The sequence below is a fragment of the Semicossyphus pulcher genome, unplaced genomic scaffold (genome assembly GCF_022749685.1).
Source record: "Semicossyphus pulcher isolate SPU_LCO1_2020_fin unplaced genomic scaffold, fSemPul1.0.p SCAF_2, whole genome shotgun sequence".
Taxonomy (NCBI): domain Eukaryota; kingdom Metazoa; phylum Chordata; class Actinopteri; order Labriformes; family Labridae; genus Semicossyphus; species Semicossyphus pulcher.
This window is the reverse complement of record NW_027211693.1, coordinates 19,465,335-19,484,292: the sequence shown is the minus strand read 5'-3', so window position 1 is coordinate 19,484,292 and position 18,958 is coordinate 19,465,335. Positions and strand designations below refer to the sequence as shown.

General features: G+C 40.2%; 1 protein-coding gene across 2 annotated transcripts; it reads left to right on the top strand.

Annotated features, from left to right (window-relative positions):
* The first annotated feature begins 11,431 nt into the window (after positions 1 to 11,431).
* Positions 11,432 to 15,482, top strand: cabp2b (calcium binding protein 2b). 2 transcript variants are annotated; one of them, XM_069669212.1, is made up of 6 exons: positions 11,432 to 11,566; positions 13,916 to 13,946; positions 14,043 to 14,177; positions 14,579 to 14,688; positions 15,192 to 15,339; positions 15,423 to 15,482. In XM_069669212.1, exons 1-6 carry the CDS (start codon positions 11,519 to 11,521, stop codon positions 15,446 to 15,448), a joined length of 498 nt encoding a protein of 165 aa, XP_069525313.1. In that variant the 5' UTR covers positions 11,432 to 11,518; the 3' UTR covers positions 15,449 to 15,482. The 2 variants fall into 2 exon arrangements, with proteins under 2 accessions (XP_069525313.1, XP_069525311.1); XM_069669210.1 differs by lacking the exon at positions 11,432 to 11,566 and adding an exon at positions 12,283 to 12,349.
* The last annotated feature ends 3,476 nt before the right edge of the window (positions 15,483 to 18,958 follow it).

Here is an 18,958-nt window from a genome sequence, read left to right as displayed (position 1 = left end):
GCAGTAACAACCATACATAGGCTGCAACGCGCCAACAATTTGACAAGGTTGTCAGTTCCTGTATAGAAACATTGTTTGTTAACACTGAATGTTAACATAACTTTTGTAGGTTAACAACAAAGTCCATGTGTCTTAAAATAATATCAAAGGATATATACAGTATATTATATATTTTTTGGTGTTTTATAACGGTCATGTATACAACTATGTTATTCTATGACATGTGGATCTTAAGCTACATGCCTTTTCCTTTAAATGTCCAATTGAAACCACATTTGTCACAAGTGAAAATATAATTTTCTTTCTTTCAGTATCTTTTTGACTTATGAGAGGAAAAACACTTACTAAGAATTTGAGGTTGAGTAAATTTCCTTGATGTTTTAGTGGGGACATTTGTTCCACTAGAGGGCGCCCAAAACCAACTTTGAACGCAGCATCATCTTGCTCCGAAGTGGTCTTTATTACACAACTTGAAGCATTCATGAACCACTGAAGCCAGTCTGTCGCAAGTGGGGCCGAAGGGAAGGGTTCTGCTCCAAAAATATCTCTAACCCCTAATCCACTTTACAATCTTTATCATTACACCTGAGATTCAGATAAGGAAAAACTTTACCCCAGAAAAATTTAACTGGGAAAAAAACTAAAGAGAGAGAGAGGGTATAAAGTATAAAACGTCCAACAGAGCAAAAATACGATATGGCAAATCAGGATGCATTTATAGATGGATTGTGAATATATATGAAGAAGGATATGGAGAAACTTTCTCTCCACCATGGAAACCTGAAAGGACGACTGACGACCGCACACACACAAGGAAAAAATCAAGAGCATCACACAAAAGAGAGAGAGAGAGAGAGAGACAGGATGTTAGGCCGAAACAGGTGAGGAGACGAGAGCATTACAATCATCAATACGAGATTAGATGGAGGCATGAATGAGCATCTCAAGTTCAGCTTTTGAAACAAAAGATCTCAGCTTGCTGATATATTATATTCTTAAATGGAAATAACATGATCTGGTGAGCTGTTTGACGTGGCTGTCGAACGATCAGGATCGGTCAAATGTAACTCCTAGATTACAGAGACGAGCAGCATGGGAAAGAGAACCGACGTCCAGCAAGATTGTAGAAACAAGCTTATCTTGGGCGACAACGAGAACCTCAGTTTAACTAGAATTGAGCTGTAAATAATTATCCGTCATACAGTGCCTTATATTATTTATGCAACACAGAAGCCTAGACAACCTACAGGCCTGACTAAATCATCCACATATAGATGATATGCTATATTGAAACCGTTTATGATTTTCCTACGGGCAGCAAGCAAAGGGAGAAAAGCAAGGGCCCCAGGACAGAGCCCTGTGGTACACCACAAGACAGTGGTGAGGACTCAGAGACAAAGTCTCCAATATAGACCGAGAAACTTCGGTCAGCAAGATAGTATGAGAACCACTCTAATGCTGTGCCTGATATTCCCACCCAACACATTGCCTCTTTATCAGGATATGGTGGTCTATAGTGTCAAAGGCGAAACTGAGGTCGAGCAGAACCAACACGGAGCGATCACCTGCATCAGAGGACATTAAAATCTCATGTGATACCCTCAGGAGAGCAGTTTCAGTAGATTGCTGTTTCTGAAACCCTGACTGAAATTTCTCATATATATTGTGTCTCTCAAACGTAATGTAACACAACACACAACCTTCTGTCCACATAAAAACTGGGTGAACATTTTGTGTTACTGCTCTTTGTGTTTGCTTTCTTTTTCAGTGTCCAGGTCAGCGAGTTTAATTACTGTCCTTGTGCCAATTAAGCAATTCAGTAATGTGTGACTACAATTACAAACAAATAAATAATGAGAATTCTGTGACCCAAATAAAGCGTATCTGTTGTCTCTGAGTCACCATCATTAACCATAGCCCGCTGGTTTAAGCCTCTACCTGTCGGGGTTATGTCAAGTCCAACCCTTCTGTCCTCCTGATCTGTAATTAGATATTATCGCTGTCAGATCAACATGCAGTAACACAAGCCCTCACTTCTACATTACCGCTCTGCTGCCTCTCCCCCTGTCAGTCAAACCCGACTCTGATCGGATTCAGCGAGGGTCAAAGTCGAAGACGTCTTTTTACACTTTCTCCATGAAACTTCAGAGTTCTTTCACTCCTCCATCACTCCTTCCATCCTTCATCTTTCCTCTCAAACATGACTGATCTTTTCCCAAAATACACCACCCTATTTTTAACCCCCCCGTGCTTTTCTGTAATGGATCTCTCTTCTGCCTCCGCTCGAGAATTTGCCTCTCCCCTCCTTCAATAATCGATGAGGAGAGGGACGAGAGAGGGGCCGAAGAAAGGCAGAGAGGATGAAAGAAGGGATTAATGGACACCTCATTAGAAACTGGAGAGAATGCAAGCTATACATTATACCCTATAATTCTAGGGAATAAACCCTATAGGGGTCTAAAAGAGAAATGTTTAATGCACGCAAACAGGAGATGCAGACAGAGAGAGAGCGCAGGAGAGGCTTCCAAACAATTGCCAACGTCCCTGTTTTTACGGAGGGGTTATGAAAAACAAATTGATGTAAATACATTTTACTGAACTATCAAAGCAGCTTCTTTTAGTTGAATAATTTGTTTTACACAAAAGCTACAAAGCTCTACGGCTGTTGTAGAGAGATCAGAGGCACAGTAACATGCTTACACGCTTGTGTGAATATTCACGTCTAAAAATAGAGGTCAGTTGTGAAATGTTCACCTGTGCACGCTCAGCCATGCTTGCTTGATGAGATTATGCATGCAGGAAAACATTGAAGTGATGCTTTGTAGATAAAAAAGTCTTTAATCATCACATAGCGGCTGATTTTGATGTATCCCTCCCTCTATTTCTCTCGCTCTCTCTCTGACCTGTGCACCTCAATAAAAATCCAATTTGCTTTACAAAAAAGGCTCCAAATACGACAAGGGGGGGAGGACAGGGGATTTAGGGCGGATAGATTGAGGTTGAGGGGGAGATGGAGGCGTGTGGATTACTGATAGATGGAAATGATTGTGACCAAAATGAGGCAAGGTTTGGAGGAGCGAGAAATAAAAACAAGAGGGGGGAAAGATGAGCGAGAGAGACCAGAAACACGTGTCAGAGGACGTATTTTTAACCTGTGACGAAGGGAAAAAGGTGGAAGAAAGGGAGGAAAAGGAGGAGAGAGGGAGAGGTCGATGTGTCACAGGTAGATAACGTGAGAGAGGTTAAGTTCAGGAGGTATAGAGTGTCGCCTAAAGGACCAGGAGATAGGGAGTGGGGGCAGAAGTGCAGGAACTCAATCCCAACACCAAGACAACAGCTGATGATAAAACCTCCTCACCTGCACACACACAGAGACACATATGGACAGCAGCACGGTGCAACACTGAGGGAAACAACAGGAGGAGAAGACTATCTCAGAAGACTATTTCACCCGGAAAATCAATTTTTTCTCTTTTTTAAATTTTATCTGGGACAAAAAAGAGTTTTAATGAAGCAACGGAGCTGATTTTTCTAAGCAATTCTCAAGGGAAATTATCAATCATACGACTGTAGCTGCTTTTGTGAGGATTTTTAACAATTAAACAAAGGAAAAAAAAAACCTCAAAGATCTACGGCAGGAGAGAGGAGAGCAGGGAAGAGGCAAACAGAAGGTGAGGGAGGGGGAGGGAGAGCGAGGGAGAGAGAGAGAGAGAGTGCGTGTGAGCCCGTGACTCCGAGATGTTCATGATCATTCGGGAGACGCCGGCCGCAGGAGGCGGTGCTGCAGCGATGAGCACGCCACCGGAGAGGAGTGCAAAACAGGTGTGTGAAAATGGCTGTCGATGTATAATCTATATATTTATACATGTATAAATACAACATGTGTATGAAAGTATTCATGTGTGTAATTTTGCTCTGTACTATTTTTATAAACACATTTTTATGCTTTTCTGTGGGCTTATCTTTGTATGAACACAAAGATGCAGTGATTCAATTTCTGTGTGATTAAGAGACACAAAAATAACTCACAGAATGATCATTTAAAGATGATCCTGTGTAATGTAACTCATACGTCATTGCTGTCTGATGCGTCTTAAATATTTGGGACATTAATAACTTTGAAGATAAACTAAATAAGTATGAATTCTCATTTTCGGTTAAGAAATTCTGCTTTGTCTCCAGCTAAAAAAGCATCTCAGTGTTCTACAAAGCTCAAATAATGTTGTATTTCTGTAACATGATCCATGAAAAGCTTGCTTGTGTTGCGATGTGTGATTAGATTTTCAATATTGAGATAACGATACGCAGTGCGATAAACAAATATCGAAGCGTGCATATTAGCGATAATTGACAGTTTCTCTGTGTATCTGCTCTTCTGCATGTTTTCCACAGTATCTTTGTTTGCAACATTTCCTTCCGGGATCCAAATTATTCCCAATAGCAGCTCTTTATCTTCACCAAATTAGCCCCGATTGATCTGGGGGGTAGGTGATTGCTAGCTGGGGGTTCATCTTATTGGAAAAATGGTGTGAAATCATGGCCACTATATGCAGGGGTCTGTCTAAAAGGTAAAAGTTAAATAAAGGCTGATTGTTACGATGCCTTTATTGGCATGCTTATATCACGATAAAGATGAAATTGTGATTTTTTTGTGCAGCCCAAATACTCAAAAAGATTGTTTATATCAAGACATTTTGACCCACCCAATACGTCAAAAATCAGGTGTGTGCATCAGTCCTGATGTTGCTATGATGTGTGTGAGAGTGAACTAAGATTTCATGAGTCTAGACTGAGTTCCTCCCCACCTCTGCCCCCCTCCTCAGGTGCAGGCCGCCATCAAGAAGAAGGTGGAGAGGCAGAAGAAGCGCTCCATTGATCTTGGCGGGGGTGCTGGAGACGTTCAAATCGTCTCGCCTCTCCCGCCTCACCTTCAGAGACCGGCGGTGCCGGCGGCTGAGGCAGAGGGGGCCGAGGAGAGCGAGGAGCTGGAGAGGACGCTGGAGGAGATGATGGAGGGACCGCAGAGGGGAGAGAAGGAGAAAGAGGAGTCAGAGCCTGTCGACCTGCTGCCCATAGTGGACTCTGTGTTTGGACAGGTAGGAGCCATCTGCTGCCGTGTGTGTGTGTGTGACTCATGAGTTCATCTGCATGTGTGTGTGTGTCATGTGTCCTTGCATCAAGTTATCCAGCTGATTGAATGTCCTGCCGATGGCCTGATTGAAACTCTAAGCCTCGGATTCAAATTTAAAGCCAGGCTGCGCTCCAGATTTTGTAAGTAGCCGTCTCTCCTTCGACCCCTGACCTCTTCGACCCCACAGGGCCAAAGATCACAAAGCTGCCACACAAATGTTAACCTTTTTGGCTTTCTGTTCAACCCCAAATCCTTCTGTAAATGTCAGGAGCAGCAAAGCAGAAGGGAGCTAAGGATGCAGATAGCGTGTGTTTGAGAGGATTTAAACTCCTTTACTTTGGGAAACATTATGAGAGTGTAATCCGTAACAGATACGGCCATAGTCAGCCACAGATCTGACTCGATCTCCGCAGTGTCGCATCCTGTCACTCACACGGTAAGCAGTGACACACGACACGCCACAGGAGGCAACAAACATTACAGCATCTGTCACCCTGGAGGTCAGACATGTGGGATCATGGTGTGAGAAAGTGCTGGCTTTGAGTGTGTGTATGAAAATAAAATCAAAAGGGATTACACTTAAGTTAAAGCCTCTCTCGCCTCCTGCTGCGGACCTCAGCAGGGTTCATGAGTCACTCTTTTTTTTCTGACATGAAGAAAGAAAACCACCTGAGCACGTCAGCACACTCTGCAGATGAGTGCGGTCGAGGCTAGAAACAGGAAGTCATCACAAAGAGAGAAAAAAAGTGATGTCAGTGATGATGCAAGCGATCTAAAATAAGAGAAAGACGGCTGAGGAGAAGACAAGACGTGTCCTCCCTCGAGGTCCCTGAACCTCACTTGAGCATCCCGTGTATTAAAAGACGAGGGGAGACAAACAGTGAGCGCGATGTAGTCCTGGAGACAGCCCCCCTCAGCCCCCTCTCACAGAGCTGAAATCAAACAAACAGAGATTAAAGAGGCTTACACAAACTCGTCACCTTCTTAAAGGAACATTTCACAACACTCATCACATGTGTCTACTTCATGTTTCACCAAAACGCTCTGAACATTGTAACCTTGATTCTTCAATGGCAGTCCTTTGACCCTTTAAGTGATCTGGTTTTCTGCATAATTATTTGCAGTATTTCACATCTTTTAATATTTTAGTTATTTGATTTGTGGATTGTAAAACTTGAAAAGGTTTGAGATGCATTGTTTTAGCTAAAACTATATGATTCTTTTATAATATAATATAACTTAAGTAGTTGCTGATTGAATCATGAAAGAGACCCCATTATATATTAATGTACTCATTATTCATTCATGTAACCTTTAACCTCCATCTCTATTGGGTGGCATGCTTGCCTAAAGGCAGAGTTCATGTTCATTTCAAATTCAGAGACATCTCAATTTCCTAAAGGCTCTTAAAGTTACAGCAGCTATTTATGGGAATTGATCAATTGGAAATGAGCCAATTGTCCAAAGATGTGTGAGTCAAGTCTCTATGCAGGCGATTAGGAAATGATATGACTACCTCTGAAATAAACACAATCCAAGTTGTAACGATCTCCCCCTCCTTCCATATCTAAAAACATAACTGATAATAGAATGTAAAGATAAACTGACCCTTCAGCAGCGATGGAAGGTAACAAAGTAAAGCACAAATTTTTCTATTATTGCTACTTAATAGTTCTTCTACGGGACATTTCAATAAGAATATTTTCATTCCAATAAACTTCTACAGCTTCACTTTACCTTGAAGATTAATAGTCTAACTGCAAACCATGTGATCATCACATAAGATGTTACTATATTCATTAATAAAACCTTCTGCCAATATTATAAACTAGTTAAACTGAACTTAACCTTAAACAGCTACAACATTAAAAGCATCTAACACATTTATGCATCAGTATTGGCAGTATTACATACAGGTCTCACCCCCTCCTCCCTCCCGCCCTCCTCCATCTAGTGCGTCTCGTCTCCTCTTTCTTTGATTGACAGCTGTGGTTACTGGACACCCGCTGACGCACATCTGACACCAGATCAGTTCATGACACATCTGATTAAGTTCGAGACCGAGGCACAAGAGTATGCCGAGTCCGAAACAAAGAGTAGAGTCACATTACCATCGCTCTCTGTAACAAATGCACACACACAAACAGATAGTACACTGTACTGTATGATAGTGTGCGTGGTGTGAAAATGAACCTATGACTGCTTGTGTGAAAATCATTCAGTGCTGAAACTTGGAGACAAACAATGGAAATATTATCGAAACAGAAACTCAGTAACATGAATAAGCCTGCGCGCACACACACACACACACACACACACACACACACGCGCGCGCGCACACTTGAAACGATCAGTAATGGAAAATGAGCCTGGTAATTAATCAGGCTTAATGGTATCGGTTGTGTCTTTGGTTATTCATGCAGCTGCTGGTGTCAATTTAGTTGAACACACAATCATCGAGATGAATCATGGAGGAACTCGAGTTTTTTTTCCAATGATAAGACTAATGCGATTCTCGGATTTAAGGACTGTCGTTATTAACTGTTGCCGTTATCTGCTAGTTCGACTCAAACTGGTTGAGAAGACAAAGGATGAGGGTCTTTGATGTTTCAGGGTCAGATTTGTGCATTTGAAATGTGTGTGTGTGACAATGTAGTCAGTGTATACCAGTTTTGGAAAAGGGACATAGATTTCAAAGCATTCAAAACTTTTCCCCAATGAAAAACGGCGAGTGTAGATTTTTAAAACTCTTTGTTCTGACCTCATGTGTTACTTTATACTTCAGATGTACCTCCATTACATAAGACAGTAGTTGTGTTTCACATATTCTGAATAATTAAACATGCACAGAGGCAGCTTCCATCAGAAGAATCGTGACGTGAAGTTATTTACATAAAATGTGTTTGTATCAATATTAGGTGTGAATTTGAAAGATAGTTTCAGATTTTGAGGAATGAAGGTGTTAAATATAAACAAGATTTCTTTAACGCTAAAACACTTGATTCTTTGTTTCTGTTCTTACGTGCGCAACTAAATCCATTGTGAAATTAAGGGAAAGTTTGCTTAAATCAAAAGGACATTTAAAGATCGTGAAGACTGAGACTTTGTGGGTCTTTTTTGAGTTCTAGAAAACTGACCTTGTCTCACTATCATGAAAGTACATTACAGATGGCTGGGAGCAAATATCCTTTTGATCTCTAAGAAGCGGATTATTATTTGAAATGTACTCTAGTCTTAATATACCCACAGGCAGCACTCGTATCTGTCTGCAGGCCCTCTCGATCACCCTTGATTAGAGTTTTTCAGCAGTCTTCAGCAGTTTTCCCAACAGTCTGTTTCTACTTCTTCTACTACTTCTATTTTGGGGTAAAGATTTCACTCACAGTGCTCGCTCTTAATCTTCACATCATTCATCTAAACCTTCCCCGAGCTCAGCTAAAAAAAGAAGTTGTATCATTACTGTCTGAAGTCTTCACTGCAGCAGCCGTCAGATCGCACTCAGTTATTACACCCGTCCTGAACGGACCTCTAGTGGTGACTGCTTGTTACTGCAACGGGTCATTTACCAAAAAGAAATATCAGCATTGTGTTTCAGAAAAGCTGATGTTTCTCCTTGCTGTAACCAGCTTAATAATAACATGGTGGAACATATTTTGATATCATTAAGGATAAAATATACTTTAGATTACCTTTTAGTTCACCAATTACAATGTGCCGCCATTGTTGTGTGAGGTCAGACAGATAGATCATGAGATAAAAGGAGGAAATAGAAGGAGGTAAAAAGTTGTTTAGTTCCTGGTTGTCAGGAATGTGCCTTTATTACACTTTCACCATTTTCCTCACTAAAGAAATATGACCTTATTGGTTTATTATGAAAAAGCCTATAACAACCCAGATCGACTTTTATGATTGGACGTTGACCTCTAGTGGCCGTAGTAAATATGAAGGAAAGTATAAACTTTACTTGTCTTACTGTTTCTATTCTCTGTCCATGCTGTGCACATTATATTATATACAAACCTCCTGACAAAATAGAGTGTTTCAATTTTAGAGACATTTAAAGTTAAAGATCTGGGTACACACACACACACACACACACATACACACACACACACACAAGCTGTGCCCTCCGTATGTGTGCTCTGTAGTAGGCAGCGTTCCAAATGTGCTTTTGGAGAGATTTGCGACAGATGTTTTGTACGAGCTTAAACGACCACTTAGCATCACACTCACAACAGCAATATGTTATTTTAGCATTTTCATCCTATTACACAACTTGGCCCGACTGGTTGTGATGGGTTAAAGGTCGAGTGCAGCCTGAGCTCAAACTGACCTCTGCCATCATGCCCCTACTTCCCGCCAAGTGAGACCAGAGAGACCGGAGTCGGTTTCATAATCTGTCATTTGCAGAAGCGCCTTAGCTCAGTTGTTTTTCATTAGTATAAAAGTTGAGCACAATTTGAACTTTGAAGCATTTCTAAATCGTCTTGGGAACAGATTAAAAACTCACAGTTTAGAGATAAACTGTAAAACTTTTTAGGGACTGGAAAACAAAAACTTGTCCCTTCTCCCATAATCATTCATTTGAAGGTTGACTAGTTGACTTTAGACCGACCTTTCTCCTTTAGTGGAGCACATGATCCCACCTGATCATGTTTTTTTAGGAGGTTGTCTAAAAAATCTGTTTTAAAAAATCAGACATATAAAGTAACTTCATACTTTTACATCATTGACTGCATGGACACAAGTCTTTTGCATCATTTAAAACTTTGGCATCTATCAGTATTTTTTATATGGCTTGTGATTTATATTAGTGCATATTTCATAATTATTTTTCATTTTCTAGAAGCTTGTGTTTTGTTTTGTTTTGTTATGTTTATTTTTTTTCCTTTTGTCAGTTAGTTCTGACCAAGTAATCTGATTGGACAAGAGGCATTACAGAGTGCTGATACAGAGAACAACATCACTGGGACTATTCACTCTGTGTATCACTCCGCCTCAGCCAGGTGTTCTTAACACTGTTAATAAACATTACAGCCAACTGTGTATGTTTAGATTAATCAAGCTGGTACCTCGGAATCACACAACAGACTCCTATTTCACTGGTTGATAATAAATGAAAACATACAGATAAATGTACATGATAAAAAACTGCTGATCTGTGGTAACCTGTGGACACAGAGTGCAGGAGAATGTTTGGGTTGCTTGGCAACAACAGTCCAGTTTCAGTTAAGTTGTGGAACTAGTTGAGTCGGTGGAGCAAAATCTATTTATAATAATCAGATTATTTCTATTTATTACTAGTTGGCCGATTGTTTAACTGCTGTATAAAAGCAATACCACACTCGAGGTTGTGATGTTGCCTGCGGCCTTGTGCCTTCGACCGAATCACAGCAGTGCTGATATTCAGTACATCACTCCCCTCTCATGTGATATTACTTAATTACCTTTGTTGAATATTTACAATTTGGTGCTGTGTCCATTCTAATGTTTAGCTAAGAAAAGTAAGAAATCTAGTCATTTGAGTTGTGCGGATGAACCAGAACTTATGGTTCTGATGATACAAAAGAGATACTTGACAAAACGGAAATAACCATATTTTCAGTTCAGTTGAATCTGCTTATATCTTCCAGATGTAGTTAATTTTACATACCGCACTCAAGTTTGGGTCAATTTCGTCCCTTATTTCACTTCCTGTTTTCCATCGCAACTGTATCCCTTTTCTCTTTTTTCTTTTACCCGGTCTTTTCATCACCCCATCTTCCCCTTTAATCTCAAATAGCGGAGATTAATCCCTCTCTGTTTACTTCCTCTTAATTCTCCCTCTAAAACTCTTCATACTGTAGAGGAAGTCATTTGAATGCTCATGCAACATGTGGACGAGAGAGAGGGAGAGAGAGGAGAGCGAGCAACTAAAATAGGAAAGAGGGGGCGAGAGGGGGATTAAAAACGTTGATCAGTGTGAGGAAGAAAAAAGTGATGCTGCTGCTGCTTTGAGGAAACAAACGAGTGAGCTTCTTTCATAAGAGAGTTCAGTTGGGTTTGTTGGCTTTTGTGCTGCTTTGATGGCGATGCATCATATAGAGATGGGCGGAGTCATTCAGGACGGCTCATGCGTGGATTAGTGGATTTTTTAAAATCAGATGTAAGCACTGATTTCCAGCATGAGACACCCGGACGAGTCAGAGCTTGAGCCTAAACTGGACTAATCTAAAAAACAAAGTGAGGACAGTAGGGAAAAAGAGAGAAAAAGGATATAAAATCATAAAGAAAGAGAGAGAGAGAAAGAGGAGAGACAGAGACAGAGCAAGATAAAGAGGAGAAAAATTGGGGAAGCTGGCGGAGACACGCAGGGTGAGATCACTTGTTGACCGGAATAGACCGGGTATGATGGGCAACTGCACCAAACCGTCTATGAAAAACAAAAAGAAGAAGGTAAGAGCGCTTCGACTCATCTTTGTCAGACTGGAGTTTGATACTTTCGTTTTGCATTTCAGTAAATTGATAAGTTCTGTGACTTTCCTGTATATGCAAGATAATGAGAGAAAAAAAAAGGAGCTTTCTGGCAACTTCCCATCTTAACTTACTTCCTCAAAAAAGTTCAAATAAACGTATTTTTAAATGCAGAAAACAGAAAGTTATGTGATGAAATTGCAGCACTGGTAGCTGCAAGAAACCTCACAATATTATTCAAATCTTTCATCAAGGACATTTTTTTTTCCTATTGTGACAATATTTCCTGTCAGTCGTCATCATGAAAAAAGAGTAGAAGTAGAGACAGTGGCAGGATACAGAGGAAAAAGATGAGAGGTTTGGATAACAGCTGATGTGAGTCAGTGAGCCTTGATATAACGGGCATCTTATGTAATCTTTCAACGACATTCTGTCTGTTTGTGTAGAAAATAGCAGGTCTTAACCTTCCTCCTCGAAAGATATGCTTCTGTTTAAATGTGAAGAAATCGGTCATGCAGACGTTGCATGACTGTGGTTGAATAACAGTCTGGTCTACCTCTAAAGGGGGTCATGGATGGGCCCCTCGGGGGTCAGGCGAGGGCAGCGGGCCAGCAGGGTCTGCAGCTGGAGGGAGAGGAGGATCAGGACGTGGAGGAAAAGCCGTACAAGGATACTTTTGGTGCGCTGGTGAAGAACTGCAACATGCTGCACAACATCGTGGGCCCGGCCTGCGTCTTCCTTAAACAGGGCTTTTCGCTGACACTCGTATGTAACACAACACATGAGAAATGTGCTCCCTCTTCCACTCGTGTTGATTCATCTTCATCCCCTCATCGTGGCTGACCCTCCTGCTCTCCACCAATCCGGCTGTGTAATCCCAACACTGCTCCGTGACAGACGATCACAAAATGCTGGCACCGCACATGCTCAGACGGGTCGATCACTCGGTTCCATGGAAAACTATTGACTGGCTTTGTGGGAGCTCACTCTAAAGTGTGCGTCACAGACTGCCATCGAGGTCCAGGCTGAATATCCAACCAGAGAAAGTCCCCTGAGGGCACCAGGTTCCCTACACAGCAATTAAGCCTGATCCAATTTTAAGTCAACTAAAATGTTTTTATTAAAGTAAAACACAGTATAAACTGAAAAGACAAGGACCTAAAGAGGGCCCTGACTAAATCCTGAATAAAGAACGACTCATCTCCCATTTTTTCACTGGAGCAGGGTTATATATAAACACAGGCAGAAACCAATATCTCAAGTATTGTACATATTGTACATATCATAAGTTATGAGGGCATAGCAGTATTTTTTGTCATCCTACAAAAAGTCGAATTTGGTTCGTAATAACCTCCAAATGTCTCAAGTTTGTGTTTTCTTTTCATCTATCTGTGCCTGTCTCTGAGTGGCTAATATTAGATAAGACCCGCCATCAGAACATGCAGCAGTCAATCGATAGCCAACCAACCACATAACTGTGACGGGAGTACCAGTGGACTACAGTGGCTGTGGTTAGATTTGCATTTGAATATATTTAGTCCATTGTTGTCAAGTTAATAATAAGTTGTAATTTGGTTTTAACTTGCACATTTGTGGGATAAAAGTGAGGCTGAGGAAAAGTAACTAAACTGATCTGAGAGGCTTAGCCCCATATTGTTTTCTCTTTAAAGCTCTTAGTAACGTCCTCGACACTGAACCTCCGCTGTGCGAGTGCGATCTTCTGTGCGGGCGGGTTTGCGTGCGAGCTTGAGTGCTATGAGCGAGATTGTACATGCATATACAGTATGTGTACTTATGTGTGTCTGAACAATGAATACAAAGGGTCTCTGTACCAACTAAACCCCCCCAAATCTCATAATCTCCAGATGTTTGTTGCCTGGCACAAATAATCTGGTTCCTCCTTGTGGTTTAATGTTAAATGAACTGTCGTATATATCTATATAATAATGCAATACAATTTAATCCATATAAAGAGAGCTTTTCATTTGGAGATGCACAGGGTTTGTGTTTAAATACAGCTTACTGATCAACTACACTGCATTTGGAAATTATGTTGCAGTATAGAGAGCATATAGAGTGCATGTGCTCAGTTTTGAAGCAGTGTAAGCGGATAGTTTAAGCGCTCTACATATCATACCATCCCCACTGTTGACCCACATAAAACTCCATTAATCATGTCTCTGATTTCTTCAGGTTTATACGTTTAGTTCTTCCCTGTTCAGTGGTTGTCTCGGTGTTTAAATCCAACTGTTTAAATCTTCGTACTACGCCAAAGAGGTTTAGCACTACAAGAAGTCAGAAGCTAATTTGTGTCTCTTCTTCCTCCGACAGGACCGAGAGCTGAGACCAGAGGAGCTTGACGGTGAGGTGATTTCTCTATAGACCTCGGTGTCTTTACAGCTCATTTTCATGTCAGCTGACTAACAAACACTGACGTGTTTGATTGTGTCTCTGTCAGAGCTCCGCGAGGCGTTTGTGGAGTTTGACAGGAACAAAAAAGGCTACATCAGTCATAAAGACCTCGGGGAGTGTATGAGGACCATGGGATACATGCCGACAGAGATGGAGCTCATCGAGCTGAGCCAGCAGATCTGTGAGTGGAACAACAGCATGGGGAAAAAAGAGTGTAATAGGACAGAATATGTTAGAATAGATTAGAACAGGAACAAAACAGAAGGGAATGAAACAGAACAGAACAACAATTAAAACCTGATTATTAAAAAATTAATTAAAAAAACCATTAGAATATAAACATTAAAAGGGAAAATAAATGTAATAAAAGACTCTAGAATAACAAAAGAAGAGGGACAAGGACAGGAACAAAACAATAAGAAGTAGAAGCAGAAAAGAACGAGAATTGTCAATTAACTTATCCAGGTTTCCTAGCAACAAGTTGATTTTTTTTTGGTTTACTGTTAATGTTATTGAGTAACAATAATGTCTTGTAAATAACCAGAGCAGGGACTGACATGGCATTTCTTATACAACTTGCAGGTGGAGGTAAAGTGGACTTTGAGGACTTTGTGGAGCTGATGGGACCAAAGATGTTGGCGGAGACAGCTGACATGATCGGAGTCAAGGAACTACGAGATGCATTCAAAGAGGTCAGGATGTTCGTGGTGTTACTGGAAGCCTCTGGCTCCTTTCCACTCATGGGGGGGGCTAGTCCCAGGGTCCTGCTATCGTGTCCTGGGTCCTGGCATAACATACAGTATTATATGCTGACCCATTGCTTAATAGGAGCTGAGCCATCATCAGCTTTGTTAATTACAGCTGCATTTCTCCTGCAATGACTATCCGAAGCGTCGGCTGTGAAAAAGGTTTATTAGGGCTACAGGTGGGATATGAATGAAGCCAGTCGGATATTAGCTGTGGAAAATTTCACAAAACACATGCACATAAAAAAAAAAATTACATGTTGTTTTGCGCATGTTTAAAGAAGCTGATGTGAGAAAATTATGTCATACGAAACATCTGTTTATATATTATATTGACTGTTATTATTATACAGACTATTGTATGTTTTAAAATGAACAACAATGTACAAGGAAATGTAGATGTTAAGTTTAGATGTAAATGTTAGCATCTCTCTCTTCTCTGTATCCAGTTTGACTCGAATGGTGACGGTCAGATCAGTTTAACTGAGCTGCGTGAGGCAATGAAGAAGCTGATGGGAGAACAAGTGACCAACAGAGAGATCAATGAGATCCTCAGAGATGTTGACCTTAATGGAGATGGTCTGGTGGACTTTGAGGGTGAGAGAAATTCTCTTTGCCTGATTGGATCTCTACGACCAAACCCATCCTCTTCTTCTAACTCCTTTCTGTTGTCTTTCCAGAGTTTGTGCGAATGATGTCTCGCTGACCGGTCACGCTGCCACGTGTCAGATGACCACACAGACATTGTGCAGCTGCTGCTGGATTAGGGGCTGCAATACATTGTAGTGAACATTCTTGATCTGCTCTTCAGAACATGTATTTAAAATAATATTTTTTATATTAAATAAGTAATAGGAAAAAATAATATATTTAAATAGACAAATAAGAGCCAGCCTACGGCTGACATAAATATCCACATCTAAACTTTGGGTGCAGCACAAATATTAGCAGTTTTAACAGCTTTAAAACATATCAAAATCTTGTTAGACATTTAAAGATATTTATGGCTGTTTTTTTAGATGTATTTTTATATATCAATGGTTGTCCTTTGAGTGTAAAATCTTGTTTCTAAACTGTATAATTCTTTTTTAATTAAAGAAATGTACAAAAATTTGAGATGTGTGCAAATTACTCTTACCAGGTAAACTTGTGATAGATGTGACACATTGTCACACTACTAAAGAATCAATGTGTTTCCATGCCAGATATATATGATCTCTCCTGCAAGCTCCTCCAAAGAGAGGTGCCCAGGAGGCATACTAATCAAATGCCCAAACCACCTCAACTGGCTTCTTTCTGTCTGTGATGAGACCGGCCACCCTGCGGAGGAAACTCATTTCACCCTGCTTACATCTGTAATCTCATTCTTTCGGTCACTAGCCAAAGCTTATGACCATAGGTGAAGGTTGGAACCTAGATCGACTGGTAAATTGAAACATTCACTACTGATTCTTCACCACAACAGTTCGGTACAATGTCTGCAACAACATCTCACTCACTCACTCACTCCCTACCAGGAGGCAGCAATCCAACCAATTTCCAAAAGAGAACCATGGCCACAGCCTTGGGGAAACCAACTCTCATCCCAGTAGCTTTATTGGCAGCAAACCACCCCGGTGCCTACTGGAGGTCACAGTTTGATGACGTCAACAGAACCATAGCATGTGCAAAAAGCAGAAATGCAATTCTGAGGACCCCAAACCTGACAATTTGCTCCCCTGCTGCACCTTCAGATCCTGTCCATGCAATCACAAACAACCCCGGTGAAGGCCAATACCAACCAGAAATGTGTTTGACTTCATGCCAAGGATATGGACACAGCTCTTACTTCGGTTATACAGGGACCATGTCATTCATAGCAATGGTACCAGTACAACATATTACCACAGTACGCCCAACAGGACCCACACATCTCAACCGTGCAAGGGTAAAGAGTTGGTCCACTGTCTCACAGGCAGAACAGATTTTATTATTTATACTATTAATTATCTATTATATACTGTGATTTAGACCTTCTCCCCGCTCATTTGATCTATTACCTCCATGAAGCTTAGCCTTCTGAAGCCCATCCACTTAATTTGTCCTGGCAACGTCAATTTCCTCCATCTCTTCCTGGTCATCTGGGGCTAGTGGGTCATCAGGAGGCCTTACAGCATCAGGCCGTTCAGTTCTTAAAGTTCAAAGGGGCACCTAGAGGAAGAAAAAAGTATACAACACTCACATGGAAATTCAAATGCATGGTATACTCTCACATCTACACTAACTGCATCATTATAACAGGGTGAGAGTAATTTATACCCTGAGAGATGTTGGTAAAAGCTGTTACTTCCTTTTAACAGTAAGCCCACACCCGATGGGCACCACTCATATGCTGAAACTGAACTGAAACAGTATAACACAGAATGCTCCATCAGGATCTTATACCATCATTTGAAAAAATAATCTCAAATATTGAGTATGGTGCTGTGCATATTTTTTTGTAAGTAGGCAATAAATGCCTGTAACACGTTCAATTGTAATGAATTGATCAAAATCAACTAACTTTCTTTTTTAAGCACAAGGAAATGATTCTTTGAAGAATTAAATTGATAATTGAGCTGTATTGTATCAGCAATGACTGCATGATACACCAGTCTCATTTTCCCTTAATTTAAAGATACCAAACGAACAAAGAAAACATATTATATATCCCAAAAATAATTTCAAGTTAAACTACTTGCTTCTACTTACTATCTACAAACTACTTACTATCTTGCCTCATTAAGGAACAACGTGCCGAGGCTTATTTGCGTCCAAAGTCTGATATGATATATCCTGACCCTTAGTTCCGTCGCTCCATCGTCTCCATGGTAACCGAGAAAACATTTTTTTTGTTTGTTTGTTTTTTTTGCATTATTTGAAAAACGGCCGAGTCGCCATCTTTTTTCCAAACTTTTCGAAGAAAAACTTTAAATATGCACGCCCTCAAACAAAAGTAACACTGTTTTTAAATCAATGCACAATTTATATCACATTCCACACATTTCCCGGGACATAAAGTAAACTTTTACCGCCTTATAATCATTTTTACACCGAGAATACGTCAAATACAAGAAAAAAGCCGTGTATTCCGTGTATGTAACGAAAAATAAACATGAATTATTCATCTTAATTTAAGAGCAAGTGATAGCCTACATATTTTGTAGTACAGAAACTATATGGAAGAGTTTAACGAAGATTAATTAATAGTCATGTCACATTTGAAACAACATTAAAAGATATCTAACCTGCAAAGCAGTCTAACTTTGTCAGCAGCTCCTCCACCACAGGTCCATGAGAAGAAAACTTTTCAAACGCGCTAGTTTTGCTGAAGGAAAACTACTCTTGTCTTTTCTTCACTTTAGTTGTCCAACACTTTGTCTCCCAGGGGAAATTTCCAGTTTCCAGCAGACAGGTTTAACTTCAGGTTAGCTCTTCTCCAGTCCAACTGCAAATGAGAAAATAAAAAGGTCTTGAACACGCACGTCAGGTACACGCTTACGTTTCCCCTGTGAAACGTCACCGTTCTGTTGCCATGACTTTTGGTGACGTCATTGATAATTAATGTCAATGGTGGTCCAATGAGCCATTTCAACACATTTGTACTCTACGTAACATTTTAAAACAATTTTTTTTCAAAATTAGTTTTAAAAGGTCTGCAAGCCGTAAATTAGAATAAGAAATATGCATTATCATGTGGTAATCAACCATGAGAATAAGTTATCCCAGAGGATGTAATCAATTAACCCCCTTTAGACACCATGGTACTTTATTGCTGCTTCCTATTGCTGGGGAGTAAGAGAATGCACAATATGACCTTATATGACAGGGAATCAAAAATAACATAATATAGTAAAATTAAGCACAGTATAATATAGCAAAAAAGTTATGGTGTAAGGTCAAATGTAGTAATAAAACATAATAAAATATATAATAAAGTACTGCAATATAACATAGCATGTGAAATATACAGTATAGTATAGTATGAGTATTATATGTAGTAGTATGTTTTACTGTTATAATAATAAATCATATGGTATGTTTTGTTATTTTGTATGATATTTAGACAAGACTGCCATTATCTGGAGATCAGAAGTTTATCATTTAGTCATCCTTAGGAAACAAGCTTTGTTCTGTAACAGATGATCAACATGTTTTTCCTCTTACCTACCATAGTGCCATGTTAGCATTCAAAGCT